We start from the raw sequence: 21,453 nt of genomic DNA on the forward strand, positions 1-21,453 counted from the left end.
CCCCTCGCTGAGGTTTTATCCCATTGCCTCCCCCGGGCACAGGAGCAAACGAACCCGCCCTTCGCTCCGACTCGCTGCGGGGCGGCCAAGGAAACAGCCGGCGGGAAACTAGGTTGGAATTCCGCAATCTGTGGATGCAGTTTCCCACTGGCCGACTTACTCCATGCAGAGTAATAAATAAACATGTTTTTATTAACATGGGCAAGGGATTTTTAAAAGGACAATACATTAAGTTGCTCATGAAATACTCTGGTTGTAATAATACCTAAATTTATTTTAAAAAAAATTAAAGGGATACTGTCAAAATCTCTTATACACATATGATCATCTCTCTCTCTCTCTGTCTGATGAAGTGAGCTGTAGCTCACAAAAGCTTATGCTCAAATAAATTTGTTAGTCTCTAAAGTGCCACAAGTCCTCCTTTTTACCAACACCTGACACTATTGTCTGAAAGGATTTAAGAAGCCTACTATATTGTTCAACACTGATGCTGTTTTACTTTTTGAGCCATACACTCACACTTGACAGTGAAATTATGCTGTCTTGTATTTTTTTAGTCAGTGTCATTTTCTAGTCCACATAGGCTACCTCAGCATTGTGTTTGGATTTACAGCCCTGCAGAAGATTTAACTTCCCACACTAAGAAACTCACTGACTTTTTAAAAATGTATGCAAAGAATTACAAAAAAAAAATCTATATTAATTTTAGTACCAACTGTATTACAGAAATGCCAACGGAACCTAATGAGCTGTACAACATAGGCACGCACGCATTTATCCACCTTACATGTACATACATTTTGGTGTAATGTTTTGTTTTCCTTAATCTCTATATGCCAATACTGTCCCCATCACTACAGTATCTAAGTATCTTGCAAACATAAATATTGATCCTCACGACACTGCTTGGAGGTGGGGAAGGATTATTATCACCCATTCTTACAGATGGGGGAGTTAAGGCACAGAGAAATTAAGTGCTTTACGCAGGTCAGGCAGGTCTCCTGAGTCCCTCGTGCTTTAAGTGCAAAAACTATCAAGATGTGAAACATAACCAAACAAATCCCTTCTGCCTTCCAAACCTCCCCCAACCTCTTACACACATATAGCCTATCACTGTCTGGGGCCTGATATCATTGGTGCTGAGGCAGAAGATAAGGAACCTCAGCAACTCTCAGGAGCGAGCCCTTCATTAAGTGTAACTAAAATAGTTAAGTTTTTTTCCTATGAAATGTAAGAATAGATTACAAATCACACTAAACCATCATTAATTATATTATTATTATTTATACCCATCTTAATTCAGGGGCCTAAAATTAGTTGACGGTGTCCCTTGAATTGCCTGGCAGGCTGCTATGCAAAGTAGCCCCAGAGAAAGATGCCGGCACATATGCATAGTATCAAGTTGATGTTCAGAATGTGTTTCACCAAAGGCTGCTCATCCAGTGAAGCCAAAGCGCATTCAGGGCTGGTAGGCACTGTGTTCTCAGGAGGATGTTCTTGTTTGCTCTCCATCCCACAGAGCCACAAGAAGACTCTCATCAGTTTAGACCCTTTTTGAGTACCAGTCACACCTACAATGACAGTAATTAGTGAGGTAAAAACTCTGTCCATGGAACAAACTCTAGTAACACACTAGTGTTACAATATTGTACAAATCATTTTGACATTACTACACAGAAAACATATCAGAACTCTTCAAAGTGACACATTCGCTCCACCAAGTTCTAGGTAGCCATTACAGTAATTTCTATTTGTCACTTCAGTGTCATTCTTCTCTAAAGATCTGAATTCAAATCCTGCCATTCACAACAGTTTAAGGAAAAGTCTCAGTTAGCCAAGTCTAAAAACATGGCTGTGCTCATCATCTTCCATTTGTTTCTGTATGTTTGAACCCACTTTGGGCCAGGGCTAGTGAATGCAAGTTCCCCAAACTTAGGGTGACCAGACATCCCGATAAAATTGGGACTGTCCCGATTTTTAGTTCTTTGTCCCGCGTCCCGACCGATGCGCGGTCAGGACACCATTTGTCCCGATATTGCGGCTTTGGCCACTCTGGACGCTTTTTCTTTTTTTGTTTTTTTTGCTTCCCCCATGTGTCCCAATATTTTGTCTGTTTCATCTGGTCACCCTATCCAAACTCTACTGAAGATTAGGGCGTGCATAACCCAACAACAAGCAGGTAACAGTGGTGCAGGGAGGGAGTGAGAATGCCAGTCACAAAAGGCTAAAGTCCCAGCAGCTGGGAATCAGCACTCTAGTGCATTAACTCATTTCACCACTTCATACTAATTTCATTGCATATAAAGGAATACGCATCGGCCAAGGCTGCAAAGCCACCTAAGTGATCGTGCAAGTTTTACAAAAACCTGACAATCATCTCTGGGTGTATGAGAAGTGCAGGATCAGGATCTATACAAGTATGTATCTAACACTGGTACATCAATCTGCTTAAAAAAAAATGTTTGCAAACTCTCCTTTGCAACCTGCCAAGAGCTCAGCTCAGGGTTCTGTGTTTTCCCTGCCATTAGAGCTGGTCAGAAAATACCAGTGAAAACAGAAATGGAATTTTGTGAAAACTTCAGCAATTTTTTTCCATTTTCCATCCAACTCTCCTTGCAGCAGATACTAACAGCATTATTCCCTAGTGCAGAAATAATGGGTTCCCTGCTCCATTGCAAGGATATGTGATACCATTAAAAGATACAGAAGAAACATATCCCTGATCTTTAGTCTGTAGATAAAAAGTCTTTCAGCACCTTGAAGATACAGAAATCTGAAAGCAGCAGGAAGATTCATTTAACATTTCCTACCTCTATAACCTTTACAAAATGCATAGGACTGATTTTAATTGAAACACATGTTGTATATAGTAACAGGGCACTTACTTGTATGGTCATTGGAAATATTTTCAGGAACAATGCTAATATCAAGCTGGGCAGGTGGACCCTCAGACTTACATATGCCACTTCCAGAATCAGGAGAAGTACTGACTGCTGGGTGTTTCCTGGCTGGTCGATCCCAGCGTGTGAACCAGGTGAGATGACTGATCTGGCAGCATGAAGAGCATTGTTAAAGAGAACTGCTCCTATGTTTGTTTAAAGGGAACACCTCAGCCATAAGACAGCTTTGAGGGGTTCTTACATTTTCTAAGCACTTGGGGCCAAATTCTGGTCCCCTGCCTGGGCAGCCCTACTGGAGCTGGGGAACATCCAGCGCTGATTAGGTACTATGGAAATAGATACGAGGAGGCCAAATGAAGCAAGAAACAGCTGTTTGGCGGCGGCAAGCGCTGGGAGGTAGGCGGAGGAGCAGGGACGCGGCACGCTCAGAGGAGGAAGTGAGGTGGGGCAGAGGGGTGGGGAGGGGAGCTTGGCTGCCAGTGGGTGCAGAGCACCCACTAATTTTTCCCAGCCCCGGAGCACCCATGGAGTCAGCGCCTATGAGACAGACCCATGATCTGATACAGTATTACAAGTGTTTCCATGTGTACAGGAGGAATGAGAACGTCCATCCCCATGGGTGCATAATGGGGGCCTTATTGTATGTCCATTAAAAAACAGTGAAAGAAACCTGTTGGGGAAGACTCACCATCTCTTCCGAGGGAGGTTCTGTGCACAGGCTCACGACCACCACAGTGACAGTCGTGATGACACTGAGGACCATTGAGAAGTACAGGAAGTGCACGTATCTCACCACGGCTGGCCGGTGGTCTGGCTCCCCGCACTGGGGCTGCGGGTAGATAAAGTCCAGCACCAACCGGATGAAGCCCAGCAGCATGCCAGTCAGCAGGCCCCAGAACGCACCCTAGGAAATGAAGATCATTCCTTGATGGAACAGGAAACATACGTCTACGTCATATCTGGCAACGAAGCCCATGCTGGCTCCCGGGCTGAGTGCTGGCAGGAGTGAGATATGCTACAGTCACAACTGTGACATTCTGATCAGCACATTCTGTGGGAGGAGGGGAGGTTTACTAGGCCATTGGGAGGGTTTCTGAGATCCCCTCCATTTTCTCCTCCTTTGCTGTTCTCCCTTATACACACAGCCCCCCACGTTCTATTGACCTGCTCTTCCAGTGGAGGAGAGCCGCTCTCTAGGCCTGCTGATGCTGTTCAATAGCCACCAGCTCCCACCTTTACAGCACTACCCACCCCAACGGTGGCCCTAGTCATGGGCTGCTTTAACTGTGGCTGTTGCTTCACAGAAGTCCTACCAGCAAAGGCTGCCCTGAGGAAGCTCTAGAGCCTGCATACAACCCTTTCCCAGCCAGCGCCGCCCTCTTTTGGGGTTGGACTGGCCAGCTCCAGTTTCCCCAGAGGAGTAGAGGTTGTGGGCATCTTGTGTCATTGCAATCCTTCCCTTCCCCTCCCCCCTCCACCCCGACTTACTTTCCATCCCCATGAACGACAAGTCCTGGGTTACAGCAGTGCAAGGCCACGACTTACAAATCTCTGCTCCTAGGTTTGTGAAAGGCACCTGGCAACCTTTGCCTTCTCTGCTAGAGCAGCTGAGGGAGCTGCCTGAGAGCAGTGGGGAAGTGCTCCCTGCTGCCCGGGCTGCGTGGCCTCAACAGGATGCTCCAAACGTGAGTGCAGTCACTCCACCGAGCGCCCACAAGGGAGAGGCAGAGCAGCGACACAGTGCAGCTGTTCTAGCTGCCTGGCTATTTGTTTGTGTAGACAGCGGAAGGACAGGCTCGCACCCGGCACACAGAGCACGGTGTGTCAGACCCTGCCCAAGTGTTACCTTTTCATTCGTTCTCTTCCAGAAACAGCCCAGGATGAAAACCATGGCCACCGGGGGCTGTAGGTAGGAGCTGATTGTCTGGATGTAAATGAATAGCTGCCCCCCTTGGCTGGCCTGCACCAGTGGGATCCACAGAATGGACACCACTACGAGCAGAAGCACAAACACCCTGCTCAAGAAAAAGACAGTGTTATTGCTGGTCTTTGCCCCTTCCTCTGCATGAGGGTCTCCCCTGAGAGCTCCCCTCCCAGGAGGGCCTTCCTCCTCTCTCTCAAATCTGCCCAACGGTGCTCCATCTGGACTTTGTTCATCTGTATTGTGTCCCCTTGCCCGTCTTCCATCAGAGTCCAGCCTTACACAAACACCCAAATCTAGATGCTGTTGCCCTCATGTGCCTTTCTGCCACCTCAGCCTCCTAAATCCTGGTTCTGCTGCTATAACTTACATCCCTTCACTGGGCCAGATTCATTCTCACGAGCAACCAGGAAAAGAAAATATAACATTGGCAACAGAACAAAAAAAATACCATGGACTGGAAGGGCCAAATTCTGCTCTCAGTTATTGCAGGGTAGGTCTGGAGCAATGGGCTCTGACGATGAAGGAGTTGCTCTCAGTTTGCACCAGAGAGCAGAGAGTGGTGTGAAACATCTCCAGGACAGGCTCTGTGATTTAACACGCCATGCCCTAGAGTTCCATACCTGCCAACAAGCATAAGTTCCCACTCAGAAGAACGGGGCCGGAAGTGCCGCCAGAGATCCATGGTAAATATGGTGCTGGAGCTGTTAAAGATGGAAGTCAGGGAGGACATAAGTGCTGAAATCATCACCGACATCATGAGGCCCCTGAGCCCTGAAAACAAAGGGAGAGGCACGTTCACTCTAGTAACAAGGTACAGACCTTGTGCGGAAAGCGCTAAGGGTCCAACTTCACCCCCCATCAGCCAAACCTCTCAGACTAACAGCTGCATCTCCCTTCTGAACTCACCCCTTCCTCTGTGCTGAGGGACTGCCGCCTACACTGCCCTCCCAAGAGTCTGGACAGCAGGTGACCTCACAGGCCATATGAACTTGTCAGTCTTTCCTTTTGGACCACTATAGCTCTGTCTGCATGGGCAGAGTCTTTACTCTCCTCTGGTAGCCAGCTGGCTGAGAGAGGCTGCTGAGATGCAAGGAGGAGACCTCATCTATCTGCTTACTCCTGTGTTATAGTGATTGTGCTCCCCTTAGGGTTACATGTAACTCAGTACACTTGGACACTACAATGTCCTCATCCTTTAGGGAACTAGTCATGCCCAGGTGATAGAAGTAGACCTCCTGAATGCTGGATGCCTTGTTCCCCAGCAGAGGCCTCTCATAGCAGCTGTGCACCCTGTTGCATGTTATTCCTTTTTCGTCACTATACCATCAGGCCCAATATCAACCCCAATATCATGACTGTGGTGTATTCTCCTCCCCAGACATTTCCTACAGCCTGGGTTTTGGCTGGTGTAGGCCCTGTCCCGGTTAGTTAATTGCTGTGAAGTTCCTCACCTAGGGGCAGCAGTTCTATGACCAGTTTGGGGTAAGCAATATCGGAACAGCCAGATGGGTTGCCACAGATTTTCTGACAGATTTCTGGGTCTGCACAGGCCACCAGATCTACAATAAACATGGGGGGAAAGTAATCCAATAGTTACAAGAAACAAATACGCCCAGACGGTAACCACGGAGTGAAACCCATCCAGCAGATAATGAAGCATATACACACATTCATGAGGGTAGCTCTCAGCTTTCCCCTTTCTTATCTTTATTTTCTGTGTAAAAGATCCCACCAACTGAAACAGGTTTAATCAAAAGATTTGCCTTAACAGCTCATTTGTCTTGTGTGCCTGACTCTCTTCTCTGAACGTTGTCCTTTTTTAAAACTAATGCTGTTCATCATGAGAAAACAGTGACTCCCTCCAGACATGTGCTAGACATGCATGCTCGCTCTCTCACTCTCTCTCTCTCAGAACATTCAGGGAGCAGACTCTAGGATTTTTTCTTTTCTGAGTGTCACAAACATGGGGTCCAGAAGGAACATCATTGGGGCAGCTCTTAAAGCTGGGTTGCTACCAGAAGCACCTGGGACTTGTGTTCAGGATGAAGGAGTGTGGTCCCTAGGGAGCAAGGTAGATTAATAGAGTGTTATCTGAAAAAAAATCTATTATGAACTGCAAGTTCATGCTCCTGGCAGTTGAGCTGCTACAACCTTTTAGCTTATTCTGGCGGGTCTGTCACTTATGCACTATATAGAAATCACAATCTGTAGTGACAGACACCAGGAATATTTATGTCCTTCAACTCTTACCTGGGAAGAGAACCCGGCTGATCATGCCTGGCATCACCATCATAAAGAGAGGCAAAATTTTCAGATAGGAGGCCAACAACGAACCTCCTTTGGCATGACAAAGGTTTTTAGCTGCAAGGGACCTTTGAACAATGACCTGTAAATGAGGAAGACAGTTTGATCCAGTGCTTTGCAGAGAGAGTAAAGAGATGCAAAATGATGTGATGTACGTTTCTATTTATAATTGGACGTGCTGGTTCCGAAAGCACCATACTGGATCTCTAGGGCCAGACTCTGTTCTGGATTGCATTGATTTAACTGAGAGGGAACTCAGACCATTATCATGATGAAGAATCTGATCCTGCAAAGTGCTGAGTGTTCTTAACTCCCAGTGGCCGCTCCAAACCTTGTAGGATCATGCTGTGAATTACCTAACTCACCTGTAGTGCTTTAACTAGCGCGTCTTGCCTTCATGTAAGGAAAATCTCACTGTGTTCACTTCCAAGCTACGGAAATCACTGTCATTATTTTTCTCCATAGTTTGTTCTTTTTTGGACCCTGTGTATCTTATACACCTTGACATGGCTTGTCAGGTCAACAGGACTACTGACTCACAAACCAGGGCACAGGGGTAAACTTCCTGACATCCCCTAAATTGACCCTCACTCCGTAAAAAGAGTTTGATAAACAAATACCTCAGAAATATCTGATACGAATTTTGTTACGATTCTGCTCTTCTTGGCACTGCTGTTTACAATTGGAGAGACAGCAACTGGAGCCCTGCAGAGCCTGAAGGGGGTGGGTTCACACAGAATTCAGACATGCCCACTTTATAGTTTGGGGTTTACATGCCCCTCATGTTGCATATCTGAGTTCAAATGAGCTCCAAAACTCGAATTTAACTTAGCTATCGGTGTCAAGTTTTGTCTAGTTTGAGGTTGAAATCATCAAATTTCACACGGTTTCCACAGAAACAGTAAACCAGCCCAGGATCTGGCCTGAGTCTGGGTTTTGTAATGAAACTTGGCCTTAGTTGCTTGCAATGAAAGTTCTGCATAGTTCTACAGCCAGCCAGGTGGCATGTCTCAAAACCGAACCTGAGGGTTAATCTTGTGAAGGAAACATTGGTCTACCTGATCTGTACACCAGTACCACAGAGATGGGATGGTCATTCCAATCAGAACTCCTGGCCAGGGAAGGTCAGAGGTGACAGGGTCTCGGAAAATGTGGAAGGCATCTTCTCTTGGTAAGCCACAGCTACTGTTTCCTTTGTGGCTACTAGCAATGGCTTTAAAGTATTTGGCCTGCAAACTTCCAAGCCCACCAATTTTAACAAAGCCTAAAATGGGAATAGGAAGCAGTTACCACATTGATCAGGTTCATGCTATTATTTTCACTCTTGGCAGTTTGCTCTGTATGATCCCAGTTCAGTGTCCACTGAAGTCAATGGAAAGACTCTGATAGACTTCACTGGGAGTTGGATCAGAACCTACAATGATAAACCCTGGTTTAATACCATACATTATTTGGCTACAGGAGGTAGTTGTTTGCTTTGATATGAATCTCAGACCACAGGGTGTTTTCTGTTTATTTTGGGTGGTTTAATATCTTTCATGGAACACCTCTACACTTTTCACCCTATAAAGAACTATCACAAGATTATTTGTATAGAAAATATTCTAACATGACTGTCTATTTCACAAGATGCACTGAATAAATGTTAAATGGCTTGTTCCAGTGATGCATATTTGCAGTGATTTGGTATAGGAACAAATGTATTTTTAACAGTAAAATCCTGGAGAAGTACTCACTGAACCCCATGAGAATTAATCCCCCAGCCAGCATGATGACAGTCTGCAGAGTGTCTGTGTAAATCACAGCTGCCAGGCCACCTAAAGAAAAAAAAATCAGAAGGACAAATTGTCGGGAACTGGGTTTGTTTTGTGTAATAACATCTCCTGCTTTGCAAAAGTCTGTTGGCCAGTAGCATAGCCAGAATGCTTTGCCTGACACAATGGGATGTTTTGTGGGTTGTTTTGACTACTTTGTGGGATGGTTTGGCCAACTCCCATTGCTGATACTTTGGCTGAAATGTTGCATGTTTTGAACCACAGTGAGTCAGTGTTTTGTCACTAGAATCCCAAACTCCATAGCAGAAATCTCTACAGGAGATGCATTGAAAACCACAAGAAGGAAGGACCAGATTGAAACAGAAGCTGCTTCAAAAAGACAACATAACAACAACCAAAAGGAAGTAGGTGTATGGCCCACATTGCTGGGGGTGAGTGCTGCAAGAAGAGAAACTTCCATTCGTTTTGGACACACATTACACTCCCTTTATGGCACCATTTCCATCCAAGTTGTGAAGATATTTCTCACATCACCCTGTGTAGTGCTGTGTGTGGCTCTCACTTACACACTCATAAAGTCAAAAGGAAGAAAAGTCCTGAGCAAAAACCTTCGGTGTGGCTCCACTTTGAGCCAGAGAGTGCTGTGCACAGATCTGGGCTGACTTTAAGCAGGCACTTTACGCTAGCCTTGTAAAATTACACTCACCCGCTCTCACCTGGAGAGTAATATTTTTGACAAGTGCGTTACTGTAATTAGTGTTTTCATTATAAACAGTCATCTTGGTAAAGGGCAGACAGACAGATTTAGTGCCTCGGGCTAATAAGGAGGAAGTACTTTATAGAACGGTACCTTGTGGAAACTGCTGAATACTTATTACACGGGAAGATGGCTGTTCTCAGCCCAATAGCAAAGATGTATGACATTGCATTCCTATGACCTGGAACACAGAAACGCACCTGCAACAGTGTAAACAGCAGTGATTGCCAGAAGACCAATGACAGCAACATAGAGGTCCCAGCGTAAGGCTTGCTGAATGAACAGGGCCCCAGCATACATATCAACCTAATGGAAAAAGATATTTAGAAGGGTTATAATGGTGACAGCTCAGTGTGTAATGCAGACAGCTGAGTGGATGCACAGTGTATGCTAAGCCAACCAAACCTTGTGCTTCTCAAGGACCAACCTGTTTGTTAACTTTTCATGGCTCCCTGTTTTCTATCAGTCTTAGGGACAGCTGCTCCAACTGGCACATAAACCCTAACCTAGCCTCACCTCCTTCTCCACACTCCTCATTAACAGCCAAGCTCAATTTAGTTTTGAGATACAGTTTAATGAGGAAAATGCTCGTTTTGCGAGGGGGGGAGGGAGGGGCAGGGAGTTTTCCACTGAGAGAGAGCTGAGTTCAAAGAAGAAATTACTTTTAGTGGAGCGGGGGTTGCTTCTCCACTCCTCAGGAGTAGTGGGCACAGGGTGAGCACCAAGGAGTGAGGGGACAATGAGGGTCAGAAACTGGAGCTGCCATATGTGCTGGAGCCCTGTGCATGGGGAGTTCTGAGGGCAGTAGCCAGCCAGAGCTCCAGGGGTTGGCATAATGCAAATTCCTTTTCTCTGACTGGCATAGGATGAACCTCAGCAGGGATTTCCACTATATGCTGTTATAGAGTTGTGGGTTAGGGACTGTGCAGCCTCCTTGTGTCCCGGTGGCCTGAGGTGATCGCTCTGCAGAAGAGTTAGGTATAAATGCAACCTGCAGACCATGAAAGCATGTATATGTGCAAAGCCCTGATGACTTTGGCCAGCTGTAAATAAATGGGCCTGTCCCATTATCCAGCAACTGGGGATTGGAATGATCCAATTCTCTCTCAGAAAACTTATCATCAGAGATTTGAAAAAAATAGTTGATTGTTTCCAGAAAAAAAAACCCTACTAAGGACCAGCCACCTGGCCCCAATCTGACACCACAGGCATCTTCAGTTTCAAGGAGGAGGGAGAGGGGCGAGAGGCCAGTCTACCCTTCCCACTGCTGCCTGTAAAAGGAATAACACCCAGCTAGGAGTTTTTCTTCTTATTTTGTCAATTCAAGCACTATATGGTGGTTAATTAACAGCTGGCAAGGCCCTGCACAAAGGGTGACTACATCACTCATTTAAAGCATTAGAGCAAACAGGAGAAATAAATGCTAAACTAGGCAGCCAGCAAGCTCGCGGGAGGGTGCATCCCACTCCCATATGCCCCTATATCCTGCGGCTGTCAGAAGAAATGTACAGAGAGGACAACCCAAATTAACTGAGCAGATGCCGAAAATCTAACAGCAGACAAGACTTCAATGAAAACGACTCCTTCCCCTTGACTGGACTGGTGTGCTTTGATACATTACCAAGCTCTCCCTCCGACAGCAGCAAACATTCAAACCATTCATAGCAAAGCTTATGGATCCTGGGGTTTGGCACCTAATGTCTTGAAAGAATTGAAATCCATCCCTTTTCTCCACTCTTCCAAGACATTTTCATAATATCACTATCACTAGAGCAGCAAGGGGACCAGGACTCAGTTGCACTTATGAATCCCATAAATTAATACAGACATACTCTTTCAAACTGAATTCTAGTCAGTCCTCTTTCCTTCTTCTTACTTACTGATATTTTGGTGAATATATAGATAAACAAATAGAGAATTGCCAGGAATATCTGTATTCTTTTGCCACCAAAGCGTTTCTGTAAGTACTCAGGCATGGTTGTAACCTGCAGGGAAGGAGATTGTATCAGAGGAGGTAGAATACAATAACTTCCTCTAAGTAACATACAGAGACATTGGTACAGACCTGGTGTGGTTGGCAAACCCTGGCCAGTTGCTGTGTCTTGGCATATCTGCTGGGAAATGTCTGTCCCTCTCACACTCTTACACAATGAATGGTCACCAATATTTTGCCTCTAGGGTCTGGCACATGGTCCAGTGAGGCTACTTGATAAAGGAGCCTTCACATCCTTTAGAGACTGCAAAAACAGCCTCCGCTTTGTTCCCTACTTTATCTGGGAATTATGCGCCCCATGTGGTTCCCCTGGCCTAACCCTACCTAGCAGTTCTCAAGGCATCACCTGTCCCCCTGACTTGGTAAAGCCAGACTTGCCCACAGTTGCTTGGCAGTGTCTCTGGACTGTCAGGTGTCATATCACCGCAACCTCTCTCCTCATCTTTGTGTCAGGGAAGCACCATTTCCACCTGAACTCTAGCCTCTGTCCCTGAAGTCTCATTTCCGAGGAGGCAGCAGCTTTGGAACTAACGTTTGCTCTTGGCAGTGGGACATGGCATTGCTCCCTTGGGCTCAACATGAGTGGGTCCTCCTGTCCCCTCTTTGATCCACTTTCTAAACTATGTTTTTTAAACCATGATATCTCCTGATTTCCTTTCCAAGGTAAATCTTTTGCGGGCTCTTCTCCTCTCAGTTAGTATACCAAGAGAAGAACACTCCTGTGTTTGAGTCCTGGAACGCTGCTGCTTCAGGAACTTTACCCAGAGCCCAGGCCTTTTTAGTAGGTTCAGCATGTAAAAACCCATACATTTAAAAGGATGTTAAAAAAGCAAGTCACTGATACGCATAGTGTGGCCCATTGACTTACCCCAGCTGCTATGTAAATAGGAAGAAATAGCCAGGCCAGCACCAAAACACAAAACATTCCCTAGGGAGGCAAAGGAAACACAGGTCAGAGATACTGATAAATGCTGTCGTCAACTGGCTAATGCCCACGAATGCCTCTGTGTGTGTGTACATACAACTGTCCAGCTGTGACTCAAACGCCCTATATAGCTAACAGCAATTCTCTAGCTCATGTAGTAGGTCACGGGGTTTTGAATCTAAGGGATCTGAATTCTATGCCTGCTCTTCCTGTGAGGTTTCAAGGAGCTGCTGTAGGCAGCATAGTGACAGTCACAAAGACCTACACGGGCACAGGGTTGCTACAAGGATGTTATGTTGCCCAAAATCAGTGCACCTGCAGGAGCTGCAAGGCCAAGCAGAGTGGAGCAGATTGCGGGCCCTGACTCTGATACGTTAGATCAACCTGAACAATCCTCGTTCATTATAATAATACATATAAATACAATTAATTAATATAATTAATTAATATGGAAACAGCTTCTGCCTCTTACATAGCTGCCGATGGAGCCATGTGGGTGCAATATGGTAAAAGCTAGAAAGGACCAAGCCAACTTCAATGATATCGAGAGCAGCTCCTGCAGTGCAATACTTACGTTCCACTCATACGCTGTAGCAGCAATTCCTGACGCTGCCCCTGATCCAGCCAGGCCTATGAAATGCCCACTCCCAACATTACTAGCAAACAGGGACGCACCCACCTGCAGAGATAAAGAGGAAGCTAGTTCTGTGTGTGGCATAAGACTTGGTTCTCAGACCCTGGGAGGAGCTCCTAGTCCAGCGGGGGTGGGCGGGGGGTTCTCAGAAGTGAGCCATATATAAATAAATGGAGTGGCCAGTGTCTCCCACTGCACTTAGCTCTCCATTGGATCCATTCCATGTAGACCTTGCAGAGCCGAAGTTCCCACAAGGCCAGACTGCAGTTTCCTCACAATCCGTGGGAACTGAAATCCCCTCCCTCCTAGCCCCTGCTGCCTTTTCTCTTCGCCCCATTCGCTCACTGACACCGGTACTGCTGTCAGACCTCATTCCTTCCCTCCTGCTCTGTCACTCATCTGTGAGGTTGCACGGAAGCAGCCCGCTTCCTAGCCGCAGCGTCATGGTCCCTCCACTGGGGAGCCTCAAAGACAAGCAAAGGGGCATGGGATGAAACAAAGAGAAACGCCAACTGATCAGTTAGCTGATTATGGCTTTATTTACTTCATTATGATCAGCCCATCCCAAATCAAACCTCTACCCCTCACAGACCAGCTAAATGCCCCTTCCTCCCCATAGACCCAACCACCCATGCTCTGGAAGCCCCAACCCAACGTTTGAGGAAATAAATGAGTCTTGCAAGTCAGCAAACAGTAACTATCTTGGTGCAGGGGGTGGGGCTATGACAGGCATATTATTGGATGGAAAGTGCCCCCTCCCCATAGGCTTTGGAAATGCAGGAAAAGCTGGTCACAGGCTCTCCTGTTCTGACCATAGAGAGACATGCCAGTGGGACAAAAAGCACTGTTCAGTCTCACTGCGACATAGTGGAACAGGCAATTTGATGGAGACACTTACAGGCCACCAAACCATCTTTCCTCCAGCCAGGAAATAGCCCTTCACTGTGCTTCGCTTTGTCTTCCACATGGACTAGGAAAGCAGAAAAACAGGACAAAAGCTTTAGAACACTCCAAGTGCTGCTCAGAACGTTACAGAGCAGAGCAGGTTCCCCAGAGGGACACTCTGTACTGTCATCACCACTGGCCGTGGGTGAGTTTGTTATGGCAGAAGAACCCTCAGTTGCTGCAGCTACAGGATCCTGCGTGGCAAAGATCTGAAATGAGGGACACCACCATGAACAATAGTTGTTGAAGGAGGAAGAGAACTGCCACCGTGGAGAGGTTTACGTCTGTATCGCATGCAAAGCTTTTCACAATCTCAGCTTCCTGGTTCAGTGTTTTCTGCAATAAACGTCAAGATCACTCCAGAGGCACAAGGAACACATGCAGATTTGGGTCACTGATTAGGGACATCACTTGTTTCAGATGTACTTGAGAGGGATACTCAGGGTTAGACTTAGAACTCTGGACTCTCCCTTTTCATAGTCTTCACACGACACTATAGTATATCACCCTACATGAGTTATGCCCCGGTATCTGGAGAGAACAGCAATTCCTGTCCAATCTCATGGCAGCTGGGTTGGCCTTTTCCTGTGATAGAAGCCATGCCAGAAAGTTGATTTATGGCCTAGCCACAGTTTAAGAGTACTTGTAGTTTGCAGGATCTGCGATCAGAATCTTATTATCAAGCCGATATGATTTCCTGGATAGCTCTGTGGCAGCCTAACACGTGTGTTGGATTCTGTCCAGGCTAGATACCAAACATTAGCAATAATATTAGGTTGTATGTCTACACCTCTTCCATCAAAGGATCCTCAAGTGTTTAAAAAAAGAACAGTAACCCTGAACAGCACCCCTAGGAAGTGGCTGAGATTATATCTCTGGATCTGGGTGAACAGGTGGGAAAAACGCAAAACATTGTGGTCAGTTGATGCCAGTGAAGTTAGGCCTGATGAAAGCCTAAATAAAAAAAAAAAAAAAAGTGCTACGTATGCGACCCTCACCTTTGAATGTAACAGGACACATAAGAAAGGATCTAAGAGCATCTCCTTACCCATAATCCAACAGCCAGGACGAATACAAAGTACAGAACAAGAACGACAATGTCCACAGCCTCCAAGATCTGTTGGGGAAATGTGTTCCAGTTGCGAGTGACAGAGGGCGGAGTGCTACCAGGGGTCTCCATTGCGTCTCATACGGATCCAGTTCCTCTCTTTTTTGATGCATTTATCTATTGAAAAGTGGGATAGAGAGTTATAGGGACCTGTGTTGTTATGGCAGCGATGGCCGCCCAGTGAGGATCATGCCCCCATCCTGAGTTGGGCCGGCAGGGGATGGTGTCTGAAACTGGTGGGTGGGCTTTTCCTCTGGGCAACTCGTGTTACCTTTGTGCAGCAGCTCCTACCCTGTGCTGTGGGGAGCGGAGCAACCACTGCCAGATGAGGTGGGCACTGGTGGTCCGGAGGGGCCCTGTGGCTGCAGGTTTGACAGCACTGTATGCACTGACCTTGGAGAGAAGCCACAGCCACAGAAATGCCTGTGAATAGCCAGAAGAAAGGATGAAATAAACAAGAGCTGAGCAATTTCTTCCATGGAAACCAGGAGAGTGGGGGTGAATGTGAACGCCCAGCATCCCGATGGTTGGTCGCTCTGTACTACCATCAAAGGGCCCAACCCAGATTCCAGGGAAGGACAGTGGGAGTCTTTCCGTTGGCCTTTACTTGGAGCTGGCCTTGGGCCCAGGAGGAGAGAATGTTTGAACCACCTCACAAATGAGTCCAAATGGCTGGCGTCCAAGCACTGTCCGTGCCATTCCCTGAGCACCCCGCATGGCAGGAGGGGGGAACGGGAACGCATCAGCAAGCACTGAGACAACGTACCCCCAGCAGGGCTGGGAGGGGCACAGAGGCACCACGCACCTTGCCTGTGTTGCTCTGCTGCTGAGACAGGTTCCAAAGGGAACAGCTGCCAACACCTAACCAGGGGCTTCCACAGACATTCCTCCCTCTGCCAGCGACCGACCCACTCCCCAGGGAAGGGGGAGGGAATGATACATTTGTTTGTTTTCCACTTAAACAAAAGCTCTTTCTTGTAAGCCTGGCCCAGGGGGAGGTGGCACTGGAGGGTGAACAAACCACTGAGTGTCCTGGCTGGAGCTGTCTGTGCTGGGATCTGAGCACTCCGCTGAGTGAGCTGAGAGTACCCTGCAATGCCCAGTGTGTGCCATTTGGAGCAAGGGCACAGAGCAAAGACCTTCCAGGAGAGGTGTCCTCCCCCGGGGAACGAGCTGAATAAATCTACCATTCGGTACAATTGTGTCCCCTGCACAGGCAAAACATTTGCTCTGCAGAAGCGCGGGGAAAGTCCTTTCCACGTGGCTGCTTTAGCCATAGCCAAAGAGGGGGCAACAAGAAGCAGGGAAGTTGTCCCAAGCAGCTTCCCTTCAGTTTGATGGTGGGGCTTTAACAAGGGTTTCCCAGGAGCCCCCATGATCCCCACCAGCATATCCCCCACTGCCCAGCTCCCCAGTGATTTACCTTTCCTTTCCCTGCTGTGCCATGCAGCTGGTTCCTTTGAATGGGGACAGAACTTCCCTTCTTCAAGGCTCGCTCTGCCCCCTTCTAATGGGTCAGAAAACTGGACGGCAGGGCAATACTTTCCAGGATGGCCAGATCCAGCATTTGCTGCTCCTCACGCCCTTGTCACAAGTAGGCTGGAGTCTTTGGCCTCTTGTGCCCAAAATGGGACACCTCACGATGCCGCCTAGGTGCGGGGGGAAACCGACACCCCGAGCGGGAGAGGTGGGCTGTCTCACCCAAAAGGCTCCAGCGTGTGTGCTCTGGCCCACTGCTCAGCTCCTCTGACAAAGAGGCTCTGATTGTCTGGTGCTATGGAAGTGAGGAGCAGACAAATGAGTTCTGCCTCAGAAAGCCCTGCGGAGGTGAGAGCCAAAAGAGCTCCTTGTCTGTGGGTGTCAATTTCACCACGGCCACTGGCCTCGCCCACTTACGGTACAAGGAAACAAAGCAGCCTCACCAAGGGAGCAGTCAGCAACTACCAGTCCCAAGCATTACCTTCTCCCTAAAGAATGGCTTGGACTGTCCCCAGCCATGCCTGTCTCTGGCATGGCTAGTTTCTCATGCCTGGATGAGTGAAAGAACCCAGAGAGAGTGTGGATTCTCAACAGCTTGTCCATCATCACACACTGAGGCAATGTTGTAGCAGCACCGCAATACAGTGTCACACGATGGCACAATGGAGCAATTTCATCCCATTAGCCAAACATTCAGAAGTACCAGCTCTAGCCAGTGCCCCTTGTTGGGCTCAGTCCTCCAGCATATCCTGCTTCAGGAGCAGCAGCATTTGGTTCATGCAGCTGGAGGACGGTTGAACAGTGAGCACCACTCCCAGGGGAGTGATGATCAATTACCTGCTTTCAATCACCAGCATTTTAATGCATCCTACTTCCTGCTCCTTCTGTCTGACATGCCTATAGCCCCTTTCGAGTAAAGCATTTACCATAGCATGGCCAAAATCCCAAGTGATGCCCAGGACCCACAGCTGAAACTGAAATCAGCGTGCACGGCACATGCTCTGCAGGATTTTGGCTTTCTGTACAGGAGTTGCTTCACCCCCAAATGCAGCTGTTTGTAGCACACAGCCAACACGGCAGTGGTACTTTGCAGCAGTAAAGGAAGGAAGTGAAGATATATGCACTCCAAGTGGAATGCCAAGGGGAATTTAGGTATTTGCTTACTGGTCTTTCCATAAGATCCCCTTGTAGGACAGCCTGCCTGGGGGCAGGGAGAAGTTTAGTAAACTCTGATGCATCTGATTTCAAATTCTATGTGCGCCTTGAGCCAGTGGAAAGTTTGACTGTTTTGCTAATTCAGGTCACAACCGAGTCTCCCGTAGTTCCCTTGGCATGAGCTGCAGTGATTCGCTAGTCAGGGATTCTGAGCAAAGAACATCTGTGGCATTGAAATGAATCTGTTAAAGCCAGACCTTTATCGATGGCCTGGGAGAGAGGGCAGCCCATATGGGTCTCTCGTAATCCACCGGGATTGTATCACTTCTGTTGCTGCTCAAATAGGATTTTTAAACATTCCTAATTCCTTTCACCTGCTAAAAACATCACAGACGTGGAAAGGATAAAACTGAGTCCACAACCAGAACAAAACCCACCTACTAACTGAGACCATCCCAGACAGAAGCAAGACGCTGAAAAGAACTTACCATGTTCAGCTGGGTCCCATTCTGTTCACTTGCACTGGGCACCAGCAATCAACCGTCTGCCAGCCCACAGGGCAGCTTAAATATTGCCAAGGAACCAGGAATTGCCAGTGAAACTGTTAACAGTTTCACAAGGAATGAGAAGAAAAATGTGTAGGGGGACAGTTAAACTAATTCGCCCTACTTACTTTTTCAGTCCCTCTCTCTTCTGGTGTGAAGTCTGTGCTATTCTCACTATCAGGGCTTGTGGGGTCAAACTCCAAAGTGTGTGATTCTCTTAAGCAATCATTCCAGCTAAAAGAAAGATGAGTTACACTGAGGAATGGGCTCATCCAACCCGCCAAGATGAACTCCCCAAGCCCTAAGGGGAGCTGAAATCCAGCTGTGTATTTAAAGTCACAGCTAAGCCCTAGATCTGTATAAAGCAGGGGGGAAAATCCATCTCCCCCTCACTCCACAATCTTGGGACAGGGTGAGTGCTCAGAACACAAATCCAAAATCTGGGTATTAACTTCTCATCTGGATCCCAATCTGAATCTAGATTTGGCTTCTGGCTTAGGCATCATCTCTGACAGAAATATATTAGAATAAATAAAGTGCTACTGTCAAATAATACATGGATTAAAAACGTTAAAGAGGGACCTGAACTCTCCAAAGCACTGAGATGCTGCAGCAGCAGAGGGATACGACCATCTGAAATAGATACCATTGTTGGCCCCAAGCATTGCTGTGTATGCCCTTCTCAGCCAGAACGTCCCATGGCACTACATGATGTCAGAGAACATGTCCGATTCAGAAATATCCCCCTGCTACCAGTGCTGGCATTAACCCATTCACGTACTTAGCCCAGGCAGGATCCACTTCCTGAGGCTGTGGGTTGAAGTCAGGATTTTAAAGTGTTCCATTCTCTTAGGTTATGTTTTACAGGCCTTTTAGCTGTCACGGTCTCTGTTCCACTTTGATGCTGTGGTGACCTCAATCGCCTGAAGGATGAGAGCTGCTGGGATCCCAGCTGCTTCCCACAGCATGGCCTTGAAGGGTGGGAAAGCACATTCCCCAGGGACAGATCTGATGAAGCTTCACAGGACTCTAGGGAACCCATCTCATCCGTTTGTTTCACTTGCTCATTGCCTGGCTAATTGAACCAGTGTTGCCAACTCTGGTGATGCCACTGCAAGTCTTGCCGTATTGGATCTTTCTCTTAAAGCCCCTCAGCTGGACCCAAGAGACAGCAGGAGAATCTCAGCTTTCATTTTTATGCAAAGGTCAGGCCTCACCCTCCCGGTTGTGAAGGAAGGCTTGGAAATGTGACTAGGGTGAATCCCAAAGGCTCAGAAACCGGAAGACAAAGAAAAAGAACCCCACATTTTTCATGTAAGCTTATGATTTCCTCACCCCCGCCACAGGATTTTGAGGGGCCCGACTCATAGTTAGCAATATTTTAACTGGATTTCCTGGGATCCAGTATCTGTGAGTTGATAGAATTGCGTCTGTAACCAGTGACAGGCTGACCCTCAAAAAGTTCAGATGTCAGCAGCCAGATCCTTCTGCCAGCTTCCAGACCCTTGCACCTACACAGCTGAACCGAGTCCGATTTTCAGCCCTTCCGGGTTGAAGCTGGGCCAGAAAATGCCTTGAGAACAGTCATGTCCTAGGGGATTTCTCTTCAATTTCCTTCACAGCACCCACCGTCATGGTATCTGAGCCCCTGTCTCAGTGCATGGAACCCCAGGAAGTGCAGGGACTCTGAATCCCTGTAAAAGGTAGCTAGAGGGAAGGTTCCGGTTTGGTCCAGTTTGGAGCCCAGATGCTGGTCAGGTGTCATTTTATCCCAGCTGCTCTGTCCACTGGGTCTCGAGGGAATCAGACTTCTCTCTGCTGTGATTCCACTGAGGCTATTCATTTTTTCCCTAAAATTTCCTCTTTTGCTGCAGGAAACAGAGAAAACCTAACGTGTGCCAAGGTCTGAAATCGAACCTCAGCTTAGCGGGGGATGATTCTGTTCTTGGTGCAAGAGGGAGACAACATCCTAGAGCTGAGCCAGGCAGGGGTGAAGCCAGGCCCACAACAAGGTGTGTGACACTGATCAGGAGACTGGCTGCTTTGTGCCTCAGCCAGTCGTCCTATTTCGGTTGCAAAGCAGTCCAGGCACAAACTGTTAATGATTAACAGCGCAGGGCTGCAGGGGCAGCTCTCAACTCATACGTCTTTTTCTAGAGTGTTCGAGGTCACCGCCAAAGAATCAACTGATCTCAAGAGCGCATGACTTAAGTTATGCTGAGGTATAAGAACGAATTTCAGCCTGTGTCAGATAATAGCTGCAGTGGTGGCTTTAGGTCAGCATAGTCAATGCCACTCAGTAGCTCATCTCAGCTGCACGTGTTCTCATTAATTAAGGGCATGTTTGAAAGTGCTCCTCAGTATTTAACTGTGGTGGGTGGGCTCTTCCAGAAAGGACCGCTGCCTGGCAATCGCCTGCTGGAATGCCTGAGGTGTGCGTGAGGCAGGCTGAGACACCTGCCCAGCTGGCCGATCCGGGTTCTGGAGAAGCCAGTCTGTTCAGTTAACAGCTGTGAAGGGCTCAGAGAGATAGGAAGGAGGTACATTTATTTGCCATGTAAGTGGCACTGAGGGCTTGCCCTGTGAATGGATTTTATCTGTGGCATTTTGTAAAACTCTTTCAAACTCAGTCTACACTTTAGGCCTATGCTGAGGCCTCATTGTCAGATTAAAACATTGCACATATGCAAAGAGCAAGAAGCCACAGCGCCTACCAGCCGCCGCAATGGGAAATCAATCACATGGTTTATTTCCTGTTAATGCAAATGCATCAACTGCCACAGGAGAGTAATCCCCTGGGAACATGAGCTCAACCTGCTCCAATTGCCTTTGAGAGGACTGCAATTCTCTGGCTCATGCTCACACTTAAATATTGACCGTTGAGCAATACAAAATGGCAGCACTATTTTAAACCAAAACACTCCTGCCTCACTCCCCACCCTACTCTGAGTACTGATTCGCAGGAAGCCTCCTGCAGAGATAATTATGCAATGATCCCTTCTGTTCTAC

General features: G+C 47.4%; 1 protein-coding gene across 4 annotated transcripts; it reads right to left on the reverse strand.

The window, feature by feature from the left end:
• Nucleotides 1–171: 171 nt before the first annotated feature.
• On the reverse strand, nucleotides 172–20,424 carry SLC5A11 (solute carrier family 5 member 11). 4 transcript variants are annotated; one of them, XM_078854510.1, is made up of 17 exons: nucleotides 19,226–20,424; nucleotides 15,537–15,688; nucleotides 15,206–15,382; nucleotides 14,111–14,182; nucleotides 13,153–13,257; nucleotides 12,522–12,581; nucleotides 11,541–11,645; nucleotides 9,861–9,966; nucleotides 8,865–8,945; nucleotides 8,187–8,392; nucleotides 7,075–7,210; nucleotides 6,276–6,383; nucleotides 5,445–5,595; nucleotides 4,747–4,915; nucleotides 3,589–3,804; nucleotides 2,886–3,048; nucleotides 172–1,571 (listed from the first exon to the last, which is right to left on the reverse strand). In XM_078854510.1, exons 3-17 carry the CDS (start codon nucleotides 15,335–15,337, stop codon nucleotides 1,351–1,353), a joined length of 2,031 nt encoding a protein of 676 aa, XP_078710636.1. In that variant the 5' UTR covers nucleotides 15,338–15,382; nucleotides 15,537–15,688; nucleotides 19,226–20,424; the 3' UTR covers nucleotides 172–1,350. The 4 variants fall into 4 exon arrangements, with proteins under 4 accessions (XP_078710636.1, XP_078710633.1, XP_078710635.1 ...); XM_078854507.1 differs by lacking the exon at nucleotides 19,226–20,424 and adding an exon at nucleotides 18,388–18,660; XM_078854509.1 differs by lacking the exon at nucleotides 19,226–20,424 and adding an exon at nucleotides 18,573–18,657.
• Nucleotides 20,425–21,453: the final 1,029 nt, after the last annotated feature.

This window comes from Lepidochelys kempii, chromosome 10 (assembly GCF_965140285.1).
Source record: "Lepidochelys kempii isolate rLepKem1 chromosome 10, rLepKem1.hap1, whole genome shotgun sequence".
In the NCBI taxonomy this organism is placed as follows: domain Eukaryota; kingdom Metazoa; phylum Chordata; order Testudines; family Cheloniidae; genus Lepidochelys; species Lepidochelys kempii.

What these genes read in the sequence shown, in the direction of transcription:
- SLC5A11 (XM_078854510.1), bottom strand. Translation starts at nt 15,337, where the DNA reads ATGGAGACCCCTGGTAGCACTCCGCCCTCTGTCACTCGCAACTGGAAC. An exon ending in GAAAGATGGTTTGGTGGCCT is followed by an intron (nt 13,258 to 14,110) that starts GTAAGTGTCTCC and finishes TTATCTCTGCAG; the next exon opens with GTGGGTGCGTCCCTGTTTGC. An exon ending in CTACAGCGTATGAGTGGAAC is followed by an intron (nt 12,582 to 13,152) that starts GTAAGTATTGCA and finishes TTGCCTCCCTAG; the next exon opens with GGAATGTTTTGTGTTTTGGT.